This window comes from Agelaius phoeniceus, chromosome 3 (assembly GCF_051311805.1).
Source record: "Agelaius phoeniceus isolate bAgePho1 chromosome 3, bAgePho1.hap1, whole genome shotgun sequence".
NCBI lineage: Eukaryota > Metazoa > Chordata > Aves > Passeriformes > Icteridae > Agelaius > Agelaius phoeniceus.
In genome coordinates this window covers 103,959,802-103,983,681 of record NC_135267.1, presented here as the reverse complement: position 1 = coordinate 103,983,681, position 23,880 = coordinate 103,959,802, and the positions used below count along the sequence as shown (strand labels likewise).

General features: G+C 40.5%; 2 protein-coding genes across 10 annotated transcripts; one reads left to right on the top strand and one right to left on the bottom strand.

Moving 5' to 3' along the window:
- Positions 1-8,114: 8,114 nt before the first annotated feature.
- TRMT61B (tRNA methyltransferase 61B) lies at positions 8,115-23,833 on the bottom strand. Of its 9 annotated transcripts, none has more exons than XM_054629260.2 (7): positions 23,189-23,832; positions 22,975-23,077; positions 20,295-20,485; positions 19,001-19,092; positions 18,362-18,597; positions 17,681-17,761; positions 8,115-8,634 (listed from the first exon to the last, which is right to left on the bottom strand). In XM_054629260.2, the coding sequence occupies exons 1-7, from the start codon at positions 23,771-23,773 to the stop codon at positions 8,615-8,617; spliced, it is 1,308 nt and encodes a 435-aa protein (XP_054485235.2). In that variant the 5' UTR covers positions 23,774-23,832; the 3' UTR covers positions 8,115-8,614. The 9 variants fall into 9 exon arrangements, 7 of the variants coding, with proteins under 7 accessions (XP_054485235.2, XP_077032160.1, XP_077032162.1 ...); XM_077176045.1 differs by lacking the exon at positions 8,115-8,634 and adding an exon at positions 8,661-9,151 and having other exon boundaries at positions 23,189-23,833; XM_077176047.1 differs by lacking the exon at positions 8,115-8,634 and adding an exon at positions 11,870-12,063.
- SPDYA (speedy/RINGO cell cycle regulator family member A) lies at positions 11,109-17,252 on the top strand. Its single transcript, XM_054629261.2, has 6 exons — positions 11,109-11,384; positions 12,400-12,458; positions 12,703-12,788; positions 14,357-14,528; positions 15,413-15,704; positions 17,106-17,252. The coding sequence occupies exons 1-6, from the start codon at positions 11,156-11,158 to the stop codon at positions 17,192-17,194; spliced, it is 927 nt and encodes a 308-aa protein (XP_054485236.1). The 5' UTR covers positions 11,109-11,155; the 3' UTR covers positions 17,195-17,252.
- Positions 23,834-23,880: the final 47 nt, after the last annotated feature.

Sequence of the window (23,880 nt, the reverse complement as noted above, 5' to 3'; positions counted from 1 at the left end):
GAGTGCTTTGTCTCTGAGCAGCGCAGCTTTGTGGGAACCTACAACATGGGAGGTAGTGCCAGAGCCCAGCCAGGTTGCCGAGGAGGAAGCACGGGAAAGCCGGCTGCAGGCTTTAAGATGGCTTTCCAAAGTGTAAAAGCAATGTCAAAATGGAAGAAAAAAGATAGGTATGGTACACTGGAAATGCTTTATGAGCCTTGAGTTTATTTATTAAAATAAAGTTAAAAATATGCATAGATCTTTTTAAAAGATAAATACGTTAGCACCCTAGAAAAACAAGTTATTTTAGTACAGGATAAAACCAGAATGACATCCTGCCCAAAGACTTGAAGCTTCCTCCTACCAGTTCACTGTACAATAAAAATATGTTTCTGCTTTTGCATGTGGAGATGTCAGTAAGTGAAACTTGTTTGAAAACTTTGTGTGACTGAAGTGAAACTGCCGGTGAGCTATCTTGGTGTTTTTGTCTCTGTGCGCAGCTGTGTTTGTGTTGTACCTGCTTTTGTGTGCTGTTTTTGTCTCCAGTGCCCTGCTGCTGTCTCAGATGGGTCCAAGTTAAAGGAGTATGGTTTTGCTCTTTGGATTTGCTCCTGGTGCAGCCCAAATCAGAGTTTTGCAGCATTTGTCTTGATTCTTTTTGTGGTTTTCTGTGGTTTCTGGTTGATGATAAGTACATTCTTCCGAAACACTTGTCAAAGACTCAAAAGGAAAGCTTGGCCTAGCAATATGAAAACTTGGCAAGACTAAAGTCTCAGATATGGACTTCTTGTATGGCTTCGTCAAGTGATGGCATTTTCCAGAAAGATGAGTAGGATCAATAAGCTCAGAAATGCCTGCCTTACTATAAACCTCTTACTTCATGTTAAAGTACTGCTTTTTTCAAGATGAGAAGAGCTGTCTTGTCATTATGGAATTGTCAAGCTGACCTACGTAAGCCTTGATAAAAGGGACCAATAAACTTTATGATAGGCTTTTGCCTTTATTTAATTTATTTTTTTAATACGTAAATGTTGAGGAACAGACCAGGCTGGGTACAGCTAGTTCTCTTTCTTCTCCTGATCCTTGTTCTGTGCCTAGTTTTACAAATCTAAGCAGTTTTGAAATCTTGGCGTGACTACTACTGAAAGTTGCCCTCCTTCTTTCTACAAGCACCTTCAAATACCACATAGGCAATTTTTTTATCAGAAAGTAGCTACAACCTTTAGTATCTAGGGGCTGAATGGTCTTAGAGTATTTGTATGGACTAGAGCCTCTCACAGTGTGTTTTGGCACTGTTATGCTGTGACATGTAGCAAAATGTGAGTTAGCACCTGTAGAAAGTACTTTGGTAACTCTGCTACAAACATAGGGGCATCATGCAGATTTTTGTAGTATAACATTTAATTTGGCTCCAGTTTGCAGGGGCTGATAAGGACCTTGCTACTTTGTGGTCTTGCCAGATTTCCAGATGTGAAGAAATGCTTGTTTAAATGTTGCTCAGTATTTTTGAAGGAGAGTTGCTCTACATGAGGTCACTCACCAGCAAGGCAAAGGAAATGAAGGACCATTCACAGGAGAATTCATCTTACCCTCTTTCCAGGTTATTTTGACGGCAGCTTCTCAGTGGAATCAAAGTCACTGGAGCAGACATGAGGCTAAACAGGTACAAGGGCCTGAGTGTTGAAGTTTATTACACAGGTGTCTTGTGTTTGGGGGGGTTGGGAGGCAGTGACATTTTTGTACCTTTTGTGCTGCTTGTACCTCTTTGTGCTGAAATACGTGACCACATTCAATGACTATTCTATATTAGCTTTCCTCAGCACACAGCTCTAAAGGTAAGGCCTTGCATATTGGTTATAAACAGGATAATTTTATCAACTATTGGAGATACCTCCTCTTATCAAATAGCTGACTGCTGATTAGGCAGTGCAGTGTAGGCTCATTGTGGTTTACTCTTACTAAAGCGTAATTACAGCTCAGACAAATGATAATTTAAATGCTATGAGCACTATACTGGCTCTACTTTATAGCAAAAAGAAAAATGTTTTGGTCACTAAACTCTACATACACAAAGTATGTAAGCTTACATTAGGAAAACTCAAGTGATCTGTATTTTTCTACTTTTGCTCTGTAATTTACATTGGATCCTGATCTGTTTGGAGAATCAAGTATTAGTTCACTAAAATACTCGAGGCATTGACTCCAGGGGGAGACTTTCTATTGACTTGAGTGAATTTTGAATCAGATCCAAGGAAATAAATCCAGCTCTTTCTGAAGCCAGTAAGAATTAGTGTGATACTGGGCTATGAGGTGAGGTCATTTCCAGGTCTTCACTAGAAATTAGGTAAGTGGGCTTTGTGAAACTCTGCAGGCACAGAAAAACGACAGAATCTCCTTTCAGGGAAAGTCAATAGGACGTGTGAGTCACTCCTGAAGCATCAGGAAACATGCAAGGTGGGGCTGTGACATGCCCTGTGATCAGCAGATCACAGAGATGAGTGGTCAGAGCGTGATCAATGCCACTGGGGTGTTTGGCAATCGGGTCTGAGATTCTTCAGAGGCTGCAAACCTGATTGGTTTTGGGTGTACCCTCCCAAAGATAACCAGAGTCTCATCCCTAGAAAATAGGCCATGTATGACACCAAATTGTGAAGCATAGTCTCGTTATTCTTTTTCTAACAAAATTAATGGCTTTTGAAAATTCATGACTTTTAACTGGTTAAGGCTGATAAAGGTAGAAACAACCAGAAACACTGATGCTCAAAAGTGCCAACAGGTATTTTGGACAGCAGACATTGCTACACATGTCATTATATTACAGACTTGCTTAGGAACTTTTTATTAGGACAGCTTCAGAGTGTTTGCATTGAACAGTTTTTTTTGGTCATACTTCATCATCTGCATAGAATGAAACTTTGAACTGTAGGAAGAGGACAATATTGAGAAATTAGGTACAGTACCTTGTCCATTGTGTGTTTCTGAAGATTCCATGTTGTTACAAATTGACACATGTTGCTGCTCAAAGGACTGTAATAAAACTGGTGCTTCTATTGCTATTTTATTTTTCCTGCCTGTTTGAAAACCACTAGTAAACAGGTAAGTCTTGTTACATGGATTTGAATAACGAGAACATTTGGAGCCCTGGAGAGCTTGAATGTCTTGTCCATATGGAGGTGGTCAAGTACAGAGCCAAGAAAAATAAAAATTAATGACAGTCATGCCTTTCTGTTAGACTGTTTAACTACTTCCAAACACCGTAAAAAAAAAACCACCACCAACAAAAACCAAAAAACCCAAAAAAACCACCCCACAACTAAAACAAAAACAAACAAACAAAAACAGAAAAAAAGAAGCTGTTTTACATGTTTGGGTCTTTTTGGTCTGTTTCTAGATCATGACTTATTTTTTTAATGATAACACAGTGTTTGTGCAATTTGACAAGACTGTCATGCACACTGAAGATGGAAATGAGTTCAGAGGCAGTGACAACCCTGACAAAGCTGTCCTCAGCTCCAGAACCCCACAGCTTGGGTCTCTACCAGGTTGGAGACCTTCGAAAGTAAGAGTAGCTACTAAGAGGGACAGGGCTGTTGGTTCAGAGGTTCACAAAACTAGACAGGGTGTAGCCACAGGAGAGAAATGCTCATGCAATTAATGTATGTTCTATTTGTGTCTTTGAGGATTATAGAAACCAACCTGTCTGATACGTTGTGGCATCCTCACCTCTCTGCCAGGGCTTAGTCTTAACTCCAGAGGGTGGGGCCAGTAACAGGTTTGTCACCCTCATCTTTAAGTACCTGAAAATGCATTTCCATGGCTCTAATACTGACAGCATTTTTAGAACATCTTTTGTCAGCATTCAAAACGGCTTAAAATAAACAGCATTAGAGGTAAAAATTGTATTAACTCCTCACCCAGACTACTGCACAGCACTGAGGCAAACCTTGTAATTTCATACTGTATCCAATTCCTCAAGTTTGTAGTTTTTGGTAAGGGCTCAGGGGAAAACATCAGATCACAAGCTGTAGTAAAAGAAGCTCTGTTTACATTAAAATTATTTCAGTTTTGGCCTCTAAGATACTTTATTTCCCCCCCCTCTTTAGGTATTCTCTGTGAAAGAAGATAGAGATGAAACTTTGCCAAAACACTTATTGAGAACTGAGAAGGTCCCAAGCAGTTTTTACCATGCTTTGTTGTGTGACAGCATCTGTGGGCTGTAGGCAGAACTGAAGCAGATGTTTACACAGACAGTTGTCCTGTCCCTCAGGGTGGTGTTATCAGAAGGCACATTGAGTACTGCTGTCATAAAACCTGCCTGCCACTGCCTTTGCTTGTGCTGGGCTTGTGCAGGTTGCCATGGGGCTAGTGAGGGCATGGACTTACAGTTTGTCAGGTAATGCCCAGTAAGAGCCCACAGACAGGACTGTACCTGGCAGGGAGCAGAAGCCATGTACTCCTCAATGGAAACAGGGTCACAGCATGCACACAGCAGGCAGTTTCCAGGGAGCAGTTAACATGCTGTAAATCCCCACCCACTCTTGCCTCACTCTAATTTGTGTGCACAGTCATACCCCAAGCAAAGGTGAATAAATACACCCATGAGCTGGGCAGAAAATCTCATCCCATAAGCACCAACACAATGGAGAGCAGAGAGTGGGGCTCAAAGAGCTGGGCACGTCATTAGTGTTTTGCTTTTTTTTTTGTCCCTTGCTGAAATAAATTGCTTTTGTGTTGTGACTACTTTCACAGTTCATGAGTTTCCCTTATTTTTTCCAGTTAGCAAAAGCTGTTACCAAAGTTCATCTGTTTCTCTGTGCACTTTAATTTACAGCCCTTGTACTAGTCACTTTATTGCTTCAAGCTTGGAGTGAGAGAACTTTTACAACCTGTGATTACTGAACTTGGTGAAACAAGAAAGCTTTTTGACCTGTTGTGGAGTAATTATAGACCCTATTTCTACTTGGGAGGGGCATTCAATGTTTAACAAACTGTGGCAGTTCTAATTTAACTGTGTGGAGCCTGGACCATTGGATGGGAGTTAAAAAAAAGCAAATCCTGGACTTTTTCTACGTCACATTTTAACTTGGCTGGTTTTAGTCTCTAAAGGGCTCTCCTTGAAGTTCTGCCTTCCCACTACTGAACTTGATGCTGCTCCTTTCCTAGCAGTGCAAGAGCATGGGAGCCACATTATTTGCCTATGAAAACAATTTCCTCTTGCTTCAAATCTACAGCTAAACTACTTTTGATTTTGATACTTTCATGGGGTGAGTCTTCTGAATGCCGTGCCATGCAAATACAGCTCTTGACAACAGAAAAATTGTCCTGTCTTAATCAGCACTATTGTTTCACATTATAGGGGGTGTAGTCATAGACAAAGATTCATTTTGTGTTCAACAATATAAGAACAGAGAATAAATAGATACTAAGTTTGAAAGAGTTCGTGACCTATGTGACCAGTAAACTTTGAAACTGGAAAACAAGATGAGAAAGATTAGATGAAATTTACACATTTTGCCCAGTTATAGAATCATAAGCCAGCTAGCTAAACCTTTGAACGTTCCCACCTATTCTTTAGCCATTCAAACAGCTATTATTTAGGAAACCTGCCTTCAGGAAAAGGATTAGGATGTTATTTTGAAGGCAGCAATGTTTTTCTACTTTTGATGTCCATAGATAATAACATAAGATATATTTCCTGGATAATAGGTTCCTTGGATGTTTTGTAGTTTAGTGTATTAATGTGTACCTACACATTACATCAGCGAGGCAAAACATTTTTGTTAATTTCCAGATGGAATGAAACACTTTTTTAGCTAACGCCATTTTAGAAAAAAGATTTCTTAAGTCAAATTCTTGAAACTTTCTCTGTCCAGCTACCTTTTCAGCAGGGAGAGTTCCGAAGTCTGGTGTTTGTTAGTTGTTTCTGGGAGGAAAGAGGAGTAAAGGAAGGGGTGGAAAGTTCCCATTTTGCAGTGTGAATGTAAGCAACCCAGCCCCTCTGCGCATGCACATGGGCAGTGCCCTGGGCACAGTTGCACACACCTGCTCCTTGCTCCTGCACCTGTCTCCATGCGCTCCTTGCTCCTGCACCTGCCTCTCAGGAAGCCTCCTGCTCTTGGCATCTGGAACAAATGGCTCCGGGGCCATGGAGGTAGAGAGGAGTCCTGTGTATTAAGGCTCTTTGCACAATTCAGCATGAAGAAACAGCATGGGTGACAAATATAGCCATGGTTATTAAATACTTGCAAATCCAAAATGCAAACTTCAGAGGCTAAAAAAGACTTAGAATATGATGGATGATGTCAGAAGGTTCAGAAACACTTAAAGGAAATCACTGCAAGTCACCTCCTTTCCCTGTAATGTAAAATATGTGCAGCTAGTTTTGAGTTACTGATGTTGAGAGGTATCATTCATCTTTTGTGACATGATGGTGAAGACCTAACGTAGTCTATATCATCTGTTTAGTTTTACAGAGAAATTGGAACTCTTTAACACTACTTTGTTTCATTTACAACCAGCATACAGATGCCAATCCTTAAAAATAAATCTTAAAGGCTTCCCCTGTCTGCTTGGAATTAGTTAAGTTCATACAGGATGTATCAGTCTATTTACAGTAGGAATGAACAAGTTCAAACGTATGTCCCTGGAGATTTATGGAGATTTGTTGCTGTAGAGTGCTTGGCTGTTTTGAAGTATGCAGGAGCAGCATGTTTAAACATGCACTGTGTTTGCTGGCAGCCTCCACTTTCCTTTACCACTTGCTCTATTAGCCTAGTCACTACTCTCCTTGTGCACTGCATAATTTCCAAATAATTTTTTCCTTAGAGCTGCTCCTGAATTTCTCAGTAGCTGAGAATAACTACAGCTGTTTTGGTACTTAAATATTAGACAACACTGTTGTATGCTCAGATGTTCTTTTCAAGTAAACAAAGCTGGAAAAAATTTCCCTGCCCATTCATCCATCAGTGACATATACTTAAGTGGCACTGAACTATTTTTAATTTTAATCATATTGTCACTTTGTCAAAAATGAGGATCTAACTGCAAGGCACCTTTCCAGTATCCTTGCTTACTTGCTCCAGTAGCAAACTGGCAAACTGTGTTCAGTCTGTTATGCTTAGTCCTGGTCCAGGCCGCTTGATGCCCTAAAAATTTGTTTCTCACAACTCATCTAAATCCTTTCTCTCTCTTCCCACTTATAAAACAGGTTTCTGGTGACAGATGTGGGTTCAGGTGGTTCATCTGTTCTGCTTTACTTTAATCCTGTGACTTGCTACACCCTTTACTCTGAAAGAATTAACCTTGTGTCCAAAGTTTGCTTTTTTAGATGTGTGCTTCAGTTTCACAATGGGTCTTTGGGAATGGAGCTCTCAATCCATGGGCATTTCCTTTAGAATGTGTTTGACAGAGAGGCCAGGCAGGTTCCCCCAGCAGGATCGGCAGTCATCTCTACAGGGAAGAGAGGTTTTTTTCTATTTTGCACTCTGCAGGAAGGAGGAAAGGTCTCTAACTGAAAAATACATATTTTATTTGGGATAATGATCTGTATTTACAAGAATCAGTGGTGGTTCTTCATGATTTTGTTTGAAAAGAAATACCAGGTGTTTTACCTGTATTATCTTTCTTAGGCAAAGAAAAAAAAAAAAGTTCACTGAAAAGGATATCAGAGGCCAAAGACCTCTCAAAAATATCAAAATCTGAAAAAAAGTATCTATATCCAAAATGTAATTTATAAAAATACTATCCCTGTGTTTTTCCTCAGTGATGCTTCCTGATCTATCTGTAAACAACTCATTCACTGAAAAAACTTTAAGTCCTTTTTTCATTTAAAGGAATCAAACTGCTCTGCAGCTGCCTTTTTGGATCAAATTCTGGATAGCTATATAACTATATATATCATAATGGAATTTCAGTGTATATATCAAATTATTTTTTGCTTTTTCCAGAAATGAGATTTTATAAGAATCCCAGGTCTTACAAATTTTATTCATATAAATATTATAGAAATACATATAATACAAATATATTATACATATATAATATAGAAATATATAATATATATTCTATGTAAATATATTTATATCATATACAAATATAATATGTATATAATATAAATATTATACAAATACACATATTTATTTAAGAATGATGTATGAATTTATATATTATTATATGAAATGATATAAGAAGATATATATTTAAAAATGTCTATATATCAAAAATGTAATTTCAAACTGTGATTACATATAGAGATGAAGAGTGGCTAAACTAATTTAATGACACCTACAGGAAGGGTTAGGAAAGAGGTACAGCATGAAACCCCGTGTAACAAACGCTGCTTTGTCTCCGTTCAAATCGCTGGTGGTGAAACAGCGCTCCCTGATGTCCAACAAGCGACTTGGGAGTCCAGAAGCTCCATCCATTCTTCCCGATATTCTTAGATGAATTGTTCAACATCCTTCTTGTAAAAATTGTAGTTAATAAAAAGCAAAGTTGGGAACCAGTTGATTCGATTATAGACTCAGGCAAAGTTCTGTTTCCTTGTTCTCACTGGGTTCAGGGATCAGCCTTTCCATGTCGATGCTTTTCCATCATGCTTCCGAAGTTGAATCCTTGGGTCATCCCCATCTCAGGCCTACATCTGGCTGCAGAGTCCTGCAAGGGAAGAAAGGCAGAGTCCCAGACACTTCCCTCTCACAAGTTCAGTTTCCTCAAGACTCTGATCCAATGTTGTGCAACGGGCCTGAACCAGAGCAGGACCTGAGTCCTGGCAGGCTGGGGACAATACACTGCTGGAAGAGTCACAATACCTGTTCAATGACTTGATTGTGACAGATTTTTGAGTGAGAAAAGAAGTCTTTTAAATATTTTGTTGCAGAACCACCAGCCCAAAAATTCTTTCAGAGGTTGGAGAGCTATAGGAAGCTCCGTGTGGGTAAAGATTGACACTGTAAGTCACTTTTTATTGATGTAAAGGTGTAAAGAATAAGGAAGTATGCATGTCACAATTATCATTGCAGCTTCATGTTTTGCAATAGGGAATAAAAAAGAAGATTTTTTTTCCTGGTTTTAACGATTAAGATGGTTATGTGGAAGTTTCTGTAACCTGCCCTTCCTTGGTTTTTCACAATTATCAAATGAACAGTAGTTAATTGATGAGTACTTTGAATTCCTTGACGAAAAGTAATATGCACAAAAAAAAGAGAAAAATAAAAAGAGAAAAAAGAGAACAATTGATGTAGGTATCTCACTGTGAATATATGTCCAAGAAGAGAGAATCTCAAAGAAACAGACTTTTGTCCTGCTGATGTATTTGGTATTGTCCCCACCCTTCAGTCTGTTCCGTACAGAGATGTTGTTAGTTGGTACATTTACCACTTGGTATGTTTCTTATCTCTCTCCCTGATCAGAAACTTGGCATGATCTTTCCCTGACTCTAATTCAGAGTATGTAAATAATTTAGCAAATTATTAATAGAAGATGAGGAAGGTGTAAAGAGGACTCTCTCCTCATTACCATAACAAATGAGGCCACTTACTCTTTAATTGGCCTGCGCAGGGGGAAACAGTGAAAATAGATGTATGTCTTGCCATCTTCCCGGGATAAATCTTTAGCTCTTCTAACAAAAGGCAACAGTAAGATTTCACACTGAATCTTATTAGCAAAGGGATTTTTTCATTCTTGTTGTTACATTTCAATAGACTGCCTTAGACTAATTGCATTAATTGCCTCTGTAGCAGCAGGGTATCCTGCACCTCTGTTTAATGATCTTTAGAGTCAGGTATCCCTTCTCCTTCGTGTCCCATCTCTTCTGGGGAGACGTTTATCAATCTGGGGAGATGTTTTAATCATAGAATCACAGAATGATGTGGGTTGGAAGGGATCTGAAAGATCTCCTCGTTCCAACCCCCGGCCACGGGCAGGGTGGGACACCTCCCACTATCCCAGGTTACTCAGAGCCTCATCCAGCCTGGCCTTGAACACTTCCAGGGATGGAGCATCCACAGCTTCTCGGGGCAACTTATGCCTTGTCACCACTCCCAGAGTGAAGAATTTCTCCCTAACATCTCATCTAAGCCTACTCTAAAACGGAGGGGAAAGGGGGAAAGGGAAGGGAAGGTGTGCAGTGCTGCTCGGAGCCCCCAGGCAGCCCTGATCTGGCGGCGGGGCGAGCAGGAAGCGCCCCCGCCGTGCCCCGCTCCCATTGGCTGCCGCGGCCCGGGCGCCAACAGGAGGGGCGGGAGGAGAGAGCGCCCCGCCGTCCGATTGGCTGGAGCGGTGGCCCGCGCACGTTGATTGGCTGCGAGAGGCGCCACTCGAGGCGCGGAGGCGTGAGGGGAGGTGGCTGAGGGAGGCGGAGAGGGACAGAGACGGGCACGGCCAGGGGCGGCTTTGGGCTGTGGCAGCGGGAGCCGAGAGCGCGGTCTTGCCTCAGGGCCCTTCCGTGCTCATGCGGCAGCCACCCGAGAGCTGGGGAGCCAGGTAGGCTGCGGTGAGCCAGCCTCCGACAGCCCCCTACCGGGAGACCTGAAGGTGTAAATACGTTTAATCCCGCCAAAAAATACCCTTCCTCACTCTCCGTTTGGTATCCCTTTACATTTTGCGGTTACAAACACCACAGGTATGTTTGTTTCCTTGGCTGTGCCTTCAGGGTAGGTCCAGCGTGAGGGATAAGATTAATCCCCAAGGGCAATTAGGAGCTCAAGACTTGATTTTAATCAATCAACATGGCTCAATCACAGTTCCGCTGCCTTAGTTCTATTAATATTCCTTAAAAACACCCACACACAATCACAAATTGGAGGGGAAGAACACAGGTTTTTTGGTAGATCTAAGGAAGTGTGTGGAGCTACAAGGATCTGACAAACAGCAGCTTTTCCTGGAAAGGCTCTTTTCCCATTTTCCAAAATTGATTGGAAAAAGCAAAATTGAAGGCTCCTTCTACTGAGGAAAAATAAAGCTTTATAAAATTAGAACTAAATCAAAGAACTCTACGTGGCTGTCTTCGGGCACAAGACTTAGATAATCAGTACTGATAAAATTAATTTTCCATCATCTGACATACAAGTTCTACTGAAACATTTCAATGAATGAAAGAAATGTACTAGTGCTGAAACTGACTAATTTTGTAGTTAATTTCTTCTTATTTTTTTAACAGGAACCTTTGCTAAACGAAATGAAACACAATCTGGTGTGTCAGACACCTCCCACTGTCACTGTTCATGTAAAATCGAGTGCATCCAGATCACATCAGCAAAAAAAACTTACTAGACTAAAGAGACCTGCTTTTAAAGACCATCAAGAAAATTGTGAAAAAGGGGTTCCTAGTCAGAAATATAAATGTCCAAAGGGACCATGCCTAGTTATTCAGCGTCAGGAAATGACAGCTTTCTTTAAATTATTTGGTAGGTTAATAATGTGAGATATGAATGAATTGACTGAACAGAATGTTTTCTGAGCTCAGGAGTTTTGAGAGTGCTTTTCATATTGAGAGTAATGGCAATTCTTTATCAAAATGTTTTGTTGTTATAGTATGGTATAGAAATATTTAATGCTTAAGTTAAAAATACAAGGGCTACCAAATTGATGAAATGTATCTTTCTTAAATTACAAATGAAACCAAGGTGGTTTGCTACTTTTAATTTTTGATAATTTTCCTTACTATTTTCTCTTATATTTCAACAAATACATGTAAAACAATGTGCATCTTGTTTTACACAAGGCTTAAAAAAAGGACTCCTTGTCTCTTAAACATGTTCTTTACTGTGGGAATAAACTTCTGGGGGAAGAAGTGGAATGATCTAAGGAGTTGGAGCATCTCTTCTTTATTTGTGTCTCTTTCAAATGAAGTTTTGTATTTATTTAATTTAGCAAAGACATTAAGTAATAGTGGAAGATTACAGCTGGTTTTTATTTGACCCTTAAATACAGAAGTGAATCAGAGAGAGCTGCTGGTAATTACAGCACATGGTCATGGACAATGAAGCGCTGACCAAAAATAAGCAAGTATTACCCTATAAAGGCTGCCAGGTAATGAAGGTGCAGGATCTCAGCAGTTCCTCTGAAATAATGGTGTGCTATCACCTGGAAGCATGTAATGCAGGAAGAAATGATGCAAATAGAAAAAAATACTGGTTATTTTTCACTTTCACCTGCTGTTACTGAGAATGGATGAAATACAGTCACCAGATTTTCCACCTTGCCTTTCTGGTAGAGTTTGTTTTCTTTTGTCGTGTAAGCTTTTTTCATACCTGAACCTCTCCTACTGCAGTAGGCAACAGTTTCTCTGTTCCCTACTGGCCAGTCTAGCTTCTTTTCTTTCATTTGGCTTAATGAAAGACCATCTGTTATTTATTTATAAATACCCACTGACCTAAACAGTTTTGGTGCTTGAAATGCTACAGCTTTCTCTTGTTACAGATGATGATCTAATCCAAGACTTCCTTTGGATGGACTGTTGCTGTGAAATTGCAGACAAGGTAAGTGTATTTCCTTCTCAGTTAACAGAACATTCATTGAGTGAGAAATCTGCCCTTAAATTACTTGATACTTTAATTCAAATACAGAACATCATCTTTTTCTAATGGTTTCACGTGGAAGTTTCAAGAAACTTAATTCATTGTTAAAAATGATGAAAATATCTTGGTGCAAGATGTGTGAATCGATTTAGGAAATACCGTATCTAAGTAACACATTGATACTTCATTTTACATTTTAAAACAGTATCTCTTGGCAATGACTTTCGTTTATTTCAAGAGAGCTAACTTCACACCAAGTGAGCATACCAGAATCAATTTCTTTGTGGCTCTGTAAGTATGTTAAAATTATCTGGTTTTATTATAATAAACTTTGCAATAAATTTCTTTATGACACTGATAATTATAATAGGTGATGAGACTTGCTTGAGGAATATATAAACAACCTGATCTAGGGGGTGGCAGGGGGGCTGTCCCTTCCAACCCAAACCATTCTGTGGATCTGTGAAAATCTACATACTGTACATAAACAGTGCAAAGTCACTATTCTTCCTGTGATGGAACAAGCTTGAGCAGCAGACAGGGGTTGCTTGCATTGGTCCAGTGATACACACAATGGCATTCTGCCTACCAAACTGAATCTGGGAGCTTTTTAAAGCATTACAAGAAATATATTCAGGACAATACAAAGCAACATGTATGTGGCTCACAGGTGCTCATATAAAACCCTATTTCACATCTTTGCCAGCCTTTAGGGCATTTGTAGCAAAACATTTCACCACGGCATCTCAGGAGTAAATTGTTATTAAAGTTTCTGTCAACATGTTTAAATCAACTGTAAAAACATTGCTAGAGAATTTCTAAGAACTTTTTTGAACAGTTGTAAAATGCCTATTCTTTGAAACAATGGTGGAATCAGTAATCCAGGCCTACATAACCCTCTCTATTTGGCTATACCTGCAGAGGATTCTGCATTTTTTTTATTTTTACAGTGTTATGGTGCTCAGGTCATCTCTTCTGGTACCATGGCTTCTCAGGTGCTCTGATTTGCACACTAGTGCAGGGGCAGAGGTGGCTGCTCTTTCTGCTGACACTGGTGCTGTTGGTGACATCCAGAGAGCTTGGAGGAGGGCGCCCTCTGACCCCACTGAAGGGGAAAAAGCCAGGCCAGAACAGTGAAAGGATTAGAGGGGGACAAAGAGTCTGGTGAGGCTGGGACTAGACAGAATACTGGGCAGGAGACTAAAAGCCCCAATTTTTCAAGTGTGATTTACAGGAGTTTAGCACCAGGTGGGTCCAGAGGAAGTTCACATTTTCCTGTTGTCTGAGAAGACAATATAAAACTGAAAGTAACTAGATAATGAACAAAGGGAAGAACAGAGACATTAAAAAATAATTTAAGTTTTGCATTTATAACTAAAGGTAGACCTGTATTTAGTTGTTTGCTCCTAATTTAATATGGGCAACGTAATTTTCCAAGAATAGCTAAAATCCATAAAGTAAAAAGTGAAAAGTTTAAGATTTCACAGGAGAGTTTTAAGCCTTATTTAAAGAATTTAAAGCATCAATCAGAAACTGTTCATTTTATTGAAGGGTTTCTTGCCAGCTTGGAGAAGGATGTCAGGATGTGTTAGTTCTTGCTTATCTATTAATTTAGGAAACTCAAGGGTAAAACAATTTTTATAAAAGCTTGGGTTTTTTTACCCAAAGGATGCATATGGAACTAACTAAGAAAATACTGTATTCCAGAGAGAAGGCTGTATTTTGTTAGTGCTTTTTCCTCACAATACTAGAAAAAAGAACCACTGCAACATAGCTGTTACTTTATGTTAGAAATCATTCTAATATAGTGGTATAAGATTGAATAATATTTGCAAACATAAACATATATATATTTGAAGGTATCTGGCAAACACAGTTGAAGAAGACAATGAAGAAGCAAAGTATGACATTTTCCCATGGGCTTTGGGCAAAGCCTGGAGAAAGCTCTTCCCTGATTTCTTAAAGTTAAGAGATCAACTTTGGAGTAGAATTGACTACAGGGCTATTGTAAGCAGACGCTGCTGTGAAGAGGTAGGGAGGGAGATTTCATATTGTAGATGCTGAAATCACAAGAAGTCACACCAGCTAGCAATTTAGCTCTGTACAGTTCCTTCCCTAAAGTAAACAGACAATCCATGGGAAAGAAAAGATGCTGCTAAAATGTAATGGTCCATTTATCCTCCATATTTTTTCCTTCTCCATTTAAAATACATTGTTTGAAACAGTGTTTTTTTAAGTAAACTAGAATATTTTATATTGCACTACTGTTAAAATGAAGTTTCTATTGACTAGTATCTGCTTTGTGCAAATATTTTTTTATTTAAAATCTACCTTAATTTGTTTCACTTCATCCACTTTAGGAATAATTTTGTGTGCTTTACAATTTATAAGGAAAAAATTGATTCCTCACTTTTGAGGTGAAGTGTGTATCTGGAAAAACCCTTGTTATGCTCTAAGTACGTAATGTTTACTTCCAGATGGTGGAAAAGAAAATCTCTCATTTACTCTAGAGGCCCATTTCTGGGGATGGGATTAGATGCTATGGGAAAAGCACAAGGAACAAGGCGAGTGCAGGATGCTTTTCCTTGCGTACCCTGCCAGCTTCCCACCATTGTTATTTCAGTGATGATGAACACAGTTTGGAGCTGGCCCATGAGACCATCCTGTGTCCAACATGCCCAGCACGAGCCGCTGTTTGTGATGACTTAGGTGAACGTACAGGGCTGGAAGCTGGGATGTTTCCACACCTGACTGGTATCAGGATTACTTACCCCTACCTAAGGACAGTGGGACAGATAAGAGATGCCCATTTCAGCTACATTAATTCCCTGCCATACCCTAAGTGGATCTAGTTCTAGCTGTGCATTTCCCCATTATGTTTGCTCTTCCTGATGCCACCAGGGCTGTTCCCACAGGTGATGGCTATTGCTCCAACACACTACATCTGGCAGCGAGAGCGCTCCGTGCAGCACAGCGGAGCTCTGAGGAGTTACGAGGAGCAGGTGCAGCTGCCCCGAGGCCCCAGTGCTACTCCCACAGACTGCCTGCTCTGCGGGAAGAAAGGCAGGTTTGTACGGCTCGGATTGTCATCCTCCTCCTCTTCCACCGACACTTTGGAGATGATGGACTTGCACTCATCCCAGAAATCAAAGGATGCCTTTTCAACTGAAAAAATGTTCATCGACTCTCCTTCTTATAAAGCCCAAGGTATGGTTTAGGTTTCATGATATAGGAAAATACTGTGAATAATTTTCCATTAGTTTAGGCAGCTGGGGCCATACTTGCCCTTCTGAGGGCTGCAGGGACTGCTCTGTCCCTCCCTGTCACACCTTGGCAGAACTGTACTTTTACCCTCATGGATTCATTTTCACATATTGTATCTTGACTTCCTGGAAGTACCATCTGCTTTACATTGAGCCTCTTCATGTTACTTTCACCTACTACAGTAGATTTTGGGTGCATTCCAGTCTAGTCAGGCATTTGTTACTATTCTTGCACTATAAATGAAATTGAGAGTCCTGTTTTAAATGATTTTTTTATGGCTGGAACAATAAGAATACTGGTATGTGTAAAGTGAGTTAAAGTGCTCTTGCTGAGAGCATGTTTTGAGAAAGGGCAGGATGCTCATTTGTGGTATGCGTTTGGACATAGGTTAAATCACATTTTCCATTTTCCTCTAAGTATCTGATTTGTTGACAATTTATACAAGACTGTTTTAATACTGGGGTATGAGTAGCAAACAAGGGCTTATTGCAAGAATTGTTTACATAATTGAATCTCTGCCCATTAATCTACTCACAATAGCATCCTCAGCCTTTGCATTAGGGGCCTCTGTTACATACAGCAGCTGTGGGGCAAACCCATTATTAAATTTATTATTAGAAGTTAAACACACTTGAGATGTAAACTTCCTCAGGCATCTGGATAAGGCCTTAGCTCTGCAAAGACACTCTCCTGTAATTAACCAGTGCAGAGTTCCTAGCATACTTATCTAATACAGAGGTAGTTATTTATAGCTCTGTATATTTTATTTGCATGTGTTCTCATTAATATCCAAATTTTCACTCTTACAGTAAGATTGTTACTGTTTTTAACAGCTTTAGTACAAACATGATTCTCAACTTGGAAAAAATGGGCATTTGAATATTTCCTGAGATATAAAGCAAGTCAGTGTTTACAAAACATAACTTAATAATTTAATGTGTTAAACATCACCACTCAGGGAAGACTCAAAATGACTTCAAGTCTGTTTTTACTTGAGAGATCTGGCTTCTTATCTCTGACAAGGGCCAGAAAAAATTGTGTTTCCTCCAACCATTTGAGAATACTTTATATGAAGTGACGTTCACAAATAAGCAGGCAACTTACAGCATGAGTGCTGGAAGGGAACCAAAGCTGTGCCTGTCAACAACTGTTTTGATGTTGAAATAAGCAGAGCTTTATCAAGTGAACACATCCAGTGAATTTCAGTATCTCTTAAAGTTATCCTTTAAGAACTTAGTTCTTAAAGAAACCTATACTTGGAAGCCAGCAAAGTATTCATTTCAAAGGAGAGCCTTTGATCCCTTATTTTCTTACTAAAATTTTTTTTCTCCTTATTTCTGGAAGACTGTCTGAGGCCGTCCAGCAAAAGGCAACCATGTAGCACCCTGGATCAAGATAAGTCTATGGACTGGTTTACAAGCAATGGAGAATGAAGTGCACCTGATAAGACAGAAACAGATTCTGTGATTTGCAGAACAATCTGGGCTGCATCACAACACCAGACGTGATGATTCACTTCAAATTTTTCCCTTTACATAGTGGGATAACAGTTGGTGTTTCAAACTTGATGCCAGGTAGAAATCAGAGCAGTTATTGCTTAAAAGTTACACAACTTGCAAAATGTAGCATCTACTTTGTTATGTTTTATTTCATTCTGATACAATATTCAAATTAGCAGCTAGGGAGGCAGCAGCATCAAGAAAGCAGTGGTCGAAACTTTCTCAGCTTGGTAAGGAATGCTAATTAAAAAACAAAAGTTACTACTTTAGTATTTCAATACACAATGATTATTTTATTATTATAAGTTTTGTGGTTTCATGATATAGGAAAATACCAAATGCTAGTACAAAAAAAAAAAAGTTTCTTTGAAATAAAAATACCACTAAATATTTAAGATAAACTTTTTCCAAGTGTCTCACCTGAATGAGCTTCCTGCCAGTGGGATGGTCGGGCAATGTAAGGCACTGAGTGGTTTGTTTCAGCAGCATCACTGACTGATCCTGGGAGAAGGACATTTCTTTTTATTTTGTTCCCACAAGTTTAAGACCTACATGCAGCCTAGAGTAGACAATGTACATGTAATATTTTTCCCTGATATGTTTTCTTTTTTTTTTGTTGTCACCTACCAGAATATTCAGAACTCTTTGCATTTTGCAGACCTAGACTGTATATATATTTACACTTGTCATATAAATATTTTATATATATATATGGCAGCATTTTTGGATTTGCCAGAACAGCATAATTTCAAAACAGAGCTCACTGGCCACTATTTCTCCTAAGGAATCCTTAAGTCCATCAGGGTCCTCTAAAGCAGCTTTGGGGCGAGTATTAAGAACTGAATTTTCTTAAAAATCAAAAATTTGAAAACAGTAGTACAAGGGCAGTCATTATTTATTGCAGATTCAATTTTTTTTTTTAGCCCAGCTTTTTAGTAGGATATTTTAACTTAAATAACAATTAATAGTCTTCTTTAAACCTGACAAGGTCTAGGGTGTCCTTGCCTGTTCTCAGCTGACCTAGGTAAAAGCACTGCCTCTTCCTACACTGGATTATCAAAGTGCAGTAATAGGGGATCTCATCAGCAGTAAAGTCCTTACCATTGTATTCGCTCTCCTTAAGAACTGCTTCATCCTGAATATGGATTTCTTCATATTCATTTTGAGGTGGTTCTTCAATATTTTCTTGAGTTCCCACCACTTGGCTTGATTTGTTATGCTTGAGTTTAGCAGGGAGTACTGACCAGCTCCTGTGAGTTACCTCAATTATCCTTTCACATAAAAAAGGAAGCTTGCAGCTCCGTATTCTGGCTAAAAGGTCAATAACCTGTGTGATGCTTTTGAAGAAATGCAAAGGGTCAAGTAGTATTTTGAAAACCCAAAGCACAAAATTTCAGTTCTACTGACTTTGGCACATTCTTTACCTTTGAGGATACACGAGTCCTTCAGTTTTAGGGTAAAGGAGCAACCTGACTAGTGCATTGGAGAACAGTGCAGTTACTCTGAGGATGCCATAAAGGCCAAACTTCACTGACCAGAATGAGAATATTCCCCAGGCAGATGCCAAAGGATTTGGCTGAGTAATTTATACCGAGTACAACTCCCAAAGAAAGTTACATGGGGAAAAACCCCAACTTTGTTAATAATTTCATGACTGCTGGATGTATATTTCAGAAGATGCTTGGTTTTGTACTGAGGCCAGGTAATGCCTGAATAAAGGTGCCAGAAAGAAATACTTACTTTGCCAAGTACACAACACACACCCCACCTTGCTTCAGGCTTGGGTGTACGACAGGCAGAGCACACTGAGGGTTCAGCATGTCCAGAACTACCTGCAAGACAAAGACATATTAATGTTCCTGGGAGAACATATGTACATCTACCAGTGTAACACAGAACAGTACTGGGGGGAAAAAAAGGTTATGGAAAAGAGATACATACAACAGCAGGATGTAATCACCACCAGTTTTATCACTGCCTCTCAAAACCTGAGATGCATGCTTACACAAAATTAAATCCTCTCTACTTCCAAATGAATTTCTATTCAAACAGCAAGTAGCATTTAACCAGCTAAGGTCTGTAGGAAGTTAAGCCTCCTAGTAATTAAATCCCATAACCCTGATAGTAATAAAAACTTTTAGAAGACTACATTTACCAACACATTTGAATACCTATTTCTCAAATGTGAAAAAAAAAAAAAGATTGCTCAAGTGTAAAAAAAGAACATATTATAGTCACAATGTCTAACTTGCTGTCAGTTTCAAGATTAAAAATACTTCTTGTCTTTGGCAATTTATCCATCTTCTGCTAGGAAGCTATTCAGATTGTAGAACAATGGGATATGCAATATCTGATCCTTCCTGCAGGACTGTTACTTAAAACAATTTTGAAAAGGTATTTTTATGCTATGTATTATATTTCTTTGCTTGCACCATTTTAAAAATTGCTATTTGTTTAAAGCATTTAGTAAGTAGTTGTAAGTAGTTTGTCAGCTTTTCCCTCAGGGAAGAGCGCTTAACATCAACTTATTTTCCTCAGCAAAACTCCTTTTAGGAAATCTGGATACAAAGAAGCAGGACAGGAGAGCAAGCCACAGCATTCTCTAAATTATGGTGTAGTTACATTGTGCATTCTATATAGCTGATAGCAAAGTGGTCACATAGTTGCATATTAAATAAGGTTCTGTATTCTTCTGAAATTTAATGCTTGAAATACGTATCTCATAAAAATATCAGTTTTGCAGAGATGCAAGAAAGCAAGTTGGTATTTGCTTACAGGACAGCAGTAATTAATGGTATTATTTCTACAGTACAGCTTTATCACTCTTTCATTTGACAACCTGTAACTGAAACCTTGAAAACATTTGTATCTGACAAAAAAAAATTACAATGTTTCTTTCACTGATGAGGACCTGGATTGTTATTTCTCATGTTACACTAGATATGGGAATCCCGTTGTGACTGCGAGCACTAGAAGTTTTCATTAATGGAGATAAGACAGGTGTCAAACAGGGGAGTTGTTTGGATTCACTCACTGCATCAAGTGTTACAGATTTCAGATCTGCAGCAGCTGTTGAAATGTCTTTCAGAATGAATTCCACGTTATCTGGCCACTCGTCCGTGTGTCCTATTTCCCACGCAGAGCGCCAGTGCCTGTAATTCTTCTTAGCTAAATTATGATGATCCTCTCTGATTTCATAACTTAGAACACGGCCTTTGGGCCCAACTGCAAACAAACAGAAGACACTCCACTCACCACTTTACACTGCTGTTACAAAGACTTGGGGAAAAAACCCAACAAAAGCAGAAACCATAGTCTATAACATAAGTACACCTTTCCATCTCCACTTTAGGAAACGATCACATATGAAACAATCGATGACAATCTATGTTTTCTTTACATTTAAAACAAACATGCAGAAAAAGTGCCATGCTAGTTCTTTCACAGACAGAAATCCATCAGTGCACAGATGAAATAAAGTGTAGTTACAGACTGTTCCAAGATGTTCTCCTGAAGTCACTCCTGCAGCAAAAGACAAGTAGAGCATCTGTGCCCCTGCTAGATCCTTCTGCTAGAGTAACCAGAGGTACCAGCTGAGAATGCTGCACCAGTGCTCACAGCTCAGAGAAACCTGCTCACTGATCTCAGCCAGACAAGTTTTCCAGGGTACTCTTTGATTTACTCACGGTTCTGTAAGTTTCCTGTTACTGTCTGCAACAGTAATAAATTATTAAGTCTAAATTTACTATTGTGACATTTACCATGAGTCCAATGTACACTGTATCTCATACAGGATGCATTTCCAGGCTGTGCAGGCAGACAGCAGGGTGTGCACTGCTCTATTCCATATTTGTATTACTCCAGTTCCTCAAGCCTATCCCCACCACTCACTTCTCTCTCCTTGCTACTTTGGAATGGGTGCAGGCAGCAGTCAGGAAGCAGCAGCTCCCCAGGTCAGTTCTGTGCCTTTCTAAGCCATTTTAGTTTGAAGTCACCAGGCCCCTTCCCTCACCTATGTGATCCCACTGTGAATCCATTCAGATAACTGAGTAAAAGAAGGGATTGATTTCCCCACAGTCACTCCTTGATCCAGCTCACCCTGCAGCAGACAAAGGCCAGAACCAGCTGGTAAGAAAGGGAAGGTTGCAGCACGTTGCCTTTGATCACCTGAAGCAGTTGTTGAGTCACAGTGCCAACTCCTTGTTACCTTAGATTATCAGTTTAGAAACATCAGAAAAATTAAATTCTTCACACTGGGGGGGGTCAGTTTTACCCCCACTAATTCAAAATAATTCCTACTTTTGAAACTGCTTTTTAGAAAATAAGAACAAGGTGAAATAGCTAGGCAAATCTTCATTACTGTGAAGCTACAGTATACATACAATTTGCATACATCATATTTTCCAGTTCTCAAAGATTTTAAAGTCATGACAAATACCACTCTCTCAACTCTCCTGTTTCATGCCAGTAGTTTCTGGAAATGGTTAGAGAATAGAAAAGAAAATACAAAAGGAATAACAATTAAGAGATGATTGAAATCTGTTAAATCAACAAGAATTTTGGAAATTAAATAATTCCATGGACATTGGTAAGGTGCCTGCTAGATTTGAATTCCAGCATTTACCCACATAGCAGCTGTTTTCCTTGCTGGGTATCACTGGTGTGTATTCAATGGTGGCAAAAGCAGCCATCATTAGGAACCAGCAAATCAAATCTATTTATTTCTGCATCAGCACCAAAGTGTGTTCAGCTGTGACTAAAACTTGCTGTATTTGGGGCCAATTTAAATTCGATAAATTTGAAAATAGCAATGCAATTTCATACCTTTTTCCCACTCCTCAAAATAGAGCTGATCTGGCACACAACTGCATTCTTTCCCTGGATAGGGTTAACAGCCTGGTAATGCCAATGTTTCTGCCAATTTGGCCCATTTATAGCTAAATAAAAGTGATTAGAAAAAAACTGTTGGACAAGACTGAAAAATGAGAGGAATAATTGGCAAGTTCAGGTGTTGTTGTATGAAATAGCCACAGTAGGCTGAATACCCAAGGCAGAAAGATCAGCTGCTGTATTTAGTAAGAGCTAGCTTTTGCCTTAGCCTGTAGCAGGTATTCCATCTCTTTGGGTTCTGGGTCTGCCTCTAGGGCCAGATGGGGAAAGCTAAGGACGCCTACTTTCCCTCTCTCTAAATGGAAAGAGAAGTGCTGATCTTTATCTTCTGTTTCCTCAGCATATAGCTCCTACAGCAGCAATGTTTGCTTTGAGGATAATCCCACGCTAGCTCCAAACTCCCAATGGAACTAAAAAACCCCAAACACCAGCTTATTCCAGAAATATGATCAGAAGAAACCAAGCAATAGCAGTAGGAGGCAGATGGATGGAGAGAGAGCAGAGGTGCAACTGCCTACCTTGAAACTTGGGCCCAACACATCAAGACCAGCTGCAGTTGAGTGATCTTGAGGCATGGTGGAAACTCGGCTTTCTGCAGGGCTTTTGGTAACCATTTACACTACAGCCCTCTAAGCACAGTCAGAATGCCTTGCAGTCCCTGTGCTGATGTAACTTTCCTTCAAGTCAACAAACTATACATGAACTGCAGCAAAGCTTTCATGAATAGTACAGACCACGAGAACCATAAGTATCTGGGCAAAAAATACCCCAAGTTGTGATAAGGAAATAAATAAATACCGTATTGTCTAAAGTCAGGTTCTCACCTGCTCTTGACAGAAACAAGCTCATAGCACCAGACCCGCTGCCAGTTTCCAACACGATGTCTCCCGGGTGGATATCCATCATCATTAATAGAGCACTTACATCCTACGAGCGAGAAAACCATAGCACGATACTATTAAAATTAAAGTTTTAATATTATTAAAGGTGAAATTAAAGGTGAGATTCGGCCAGCGACCTGCCAGCCACCAGCGGTACCTTAGGGTAGGCGATGGTGGCTCCCCGTGGCATGAGCAGCACGTACTCGTCCAGCGAGGGCCGCCTCAGCAGCAGCCGCTTCCCGGCCGACGTGCGCAGCATCTGCCCAGGCAGCTGCCCAATGATGTCGCGGTGGGGCAGGAGACCGCTGGGGCTGCTCAGCACTGCCTCCGCCGCCAGCCGGCACAGCACCTTCAGCGTCCAGTTGTTCTTCCTCGGCACCTCCGCCAGCGCCAGCTCGCCGGCACGGAAGGGGCCGGAGCGCGGACCTGCCGCCCCAGCCAGCGCTTGACTGGGGGCAAACACCGGCACCTCCTCCTCCTCCTCCTTCTCAGGGCGAGCCTGAGGCGGCTGCGGCGCTGCCGCCGCCGCGCTCCGCTCCACCGCCGCCGCTTCCTCGGGCGGCAGCAGACGCCTCAGCCGTTCCAGCGGCGACAGCGAAGTCTCCCATGCCCGCCTGCGAGGCTTCCCGTCAGCAGGAAAAGAAGAGGAGGAGGAAGAGGATGATGAGGAAGATGAAGAGGATGAGGAGGATGAGGAGGATGAGGAGGCGGCCGCCCGCCGCAGCGCGCGCCAGGCCCTCATGCAGCGGCCGGGGGCGGGAAAAGGGGGCGTGGCTCTCCTTCGCGACCGTCGCCCCGCGCGCCTGCGCCGCACGCCCCGATGACGCTACCTGGCGTCATCGGGGCGTG

What these genes read in the sequence shown, in the direction of transcription:
- SPDYA (XM_054629261.2), top strand. Translation starts at nt 11,156, where the DNA reads ATGAAACACAATCTGGTGTGTCAGACACCTCCCACTGTCACTGTTCAT. An exon ending in AGCTTTCTTTAAATTATTTG is followed by an intron (nt 11,385 to 12,399) that starts GTAGGTTAATAA and finishes CTCTTGTTACAG; the next exon opens with ATGATGATCTAATCCAAGAC. An exon ending in ATCAATTTCTTTGTGGCTCT is followed by an intron (nt 12,789 to 14,356) that starts GTAAGTATGTTA and finishes ATATATTTGAAG; the next exon opens with GTATCTGGCAAACACAGTTG.
- TRMT61B (XM_077176045.1), bottom strand. Translation starts at nt 23,773, where the DNA reads ATGAGGGCCTGGCGCGCGCTGCGGCGGGCGGCCGCCTCCTCATCCTCC. An exon ending in TAAGGAGAGCGAATACAATG is followed by an intron (nt 17,762 to 18,361) that starts GTAAGGACTTTA and finishes TCCTTCTCCCAG; the next exon opens with GATCAGTCAGTGATGCTGCT. An exon ending in CTGGCAGGAAGCTCATTCAG is followed by an intron (nt 9,152 to 17,680) that starts GTGAGACACTTG and finishes CTTTTCGTCAAG; the next exon opens with GAATTCAAAGTACTCATCAA.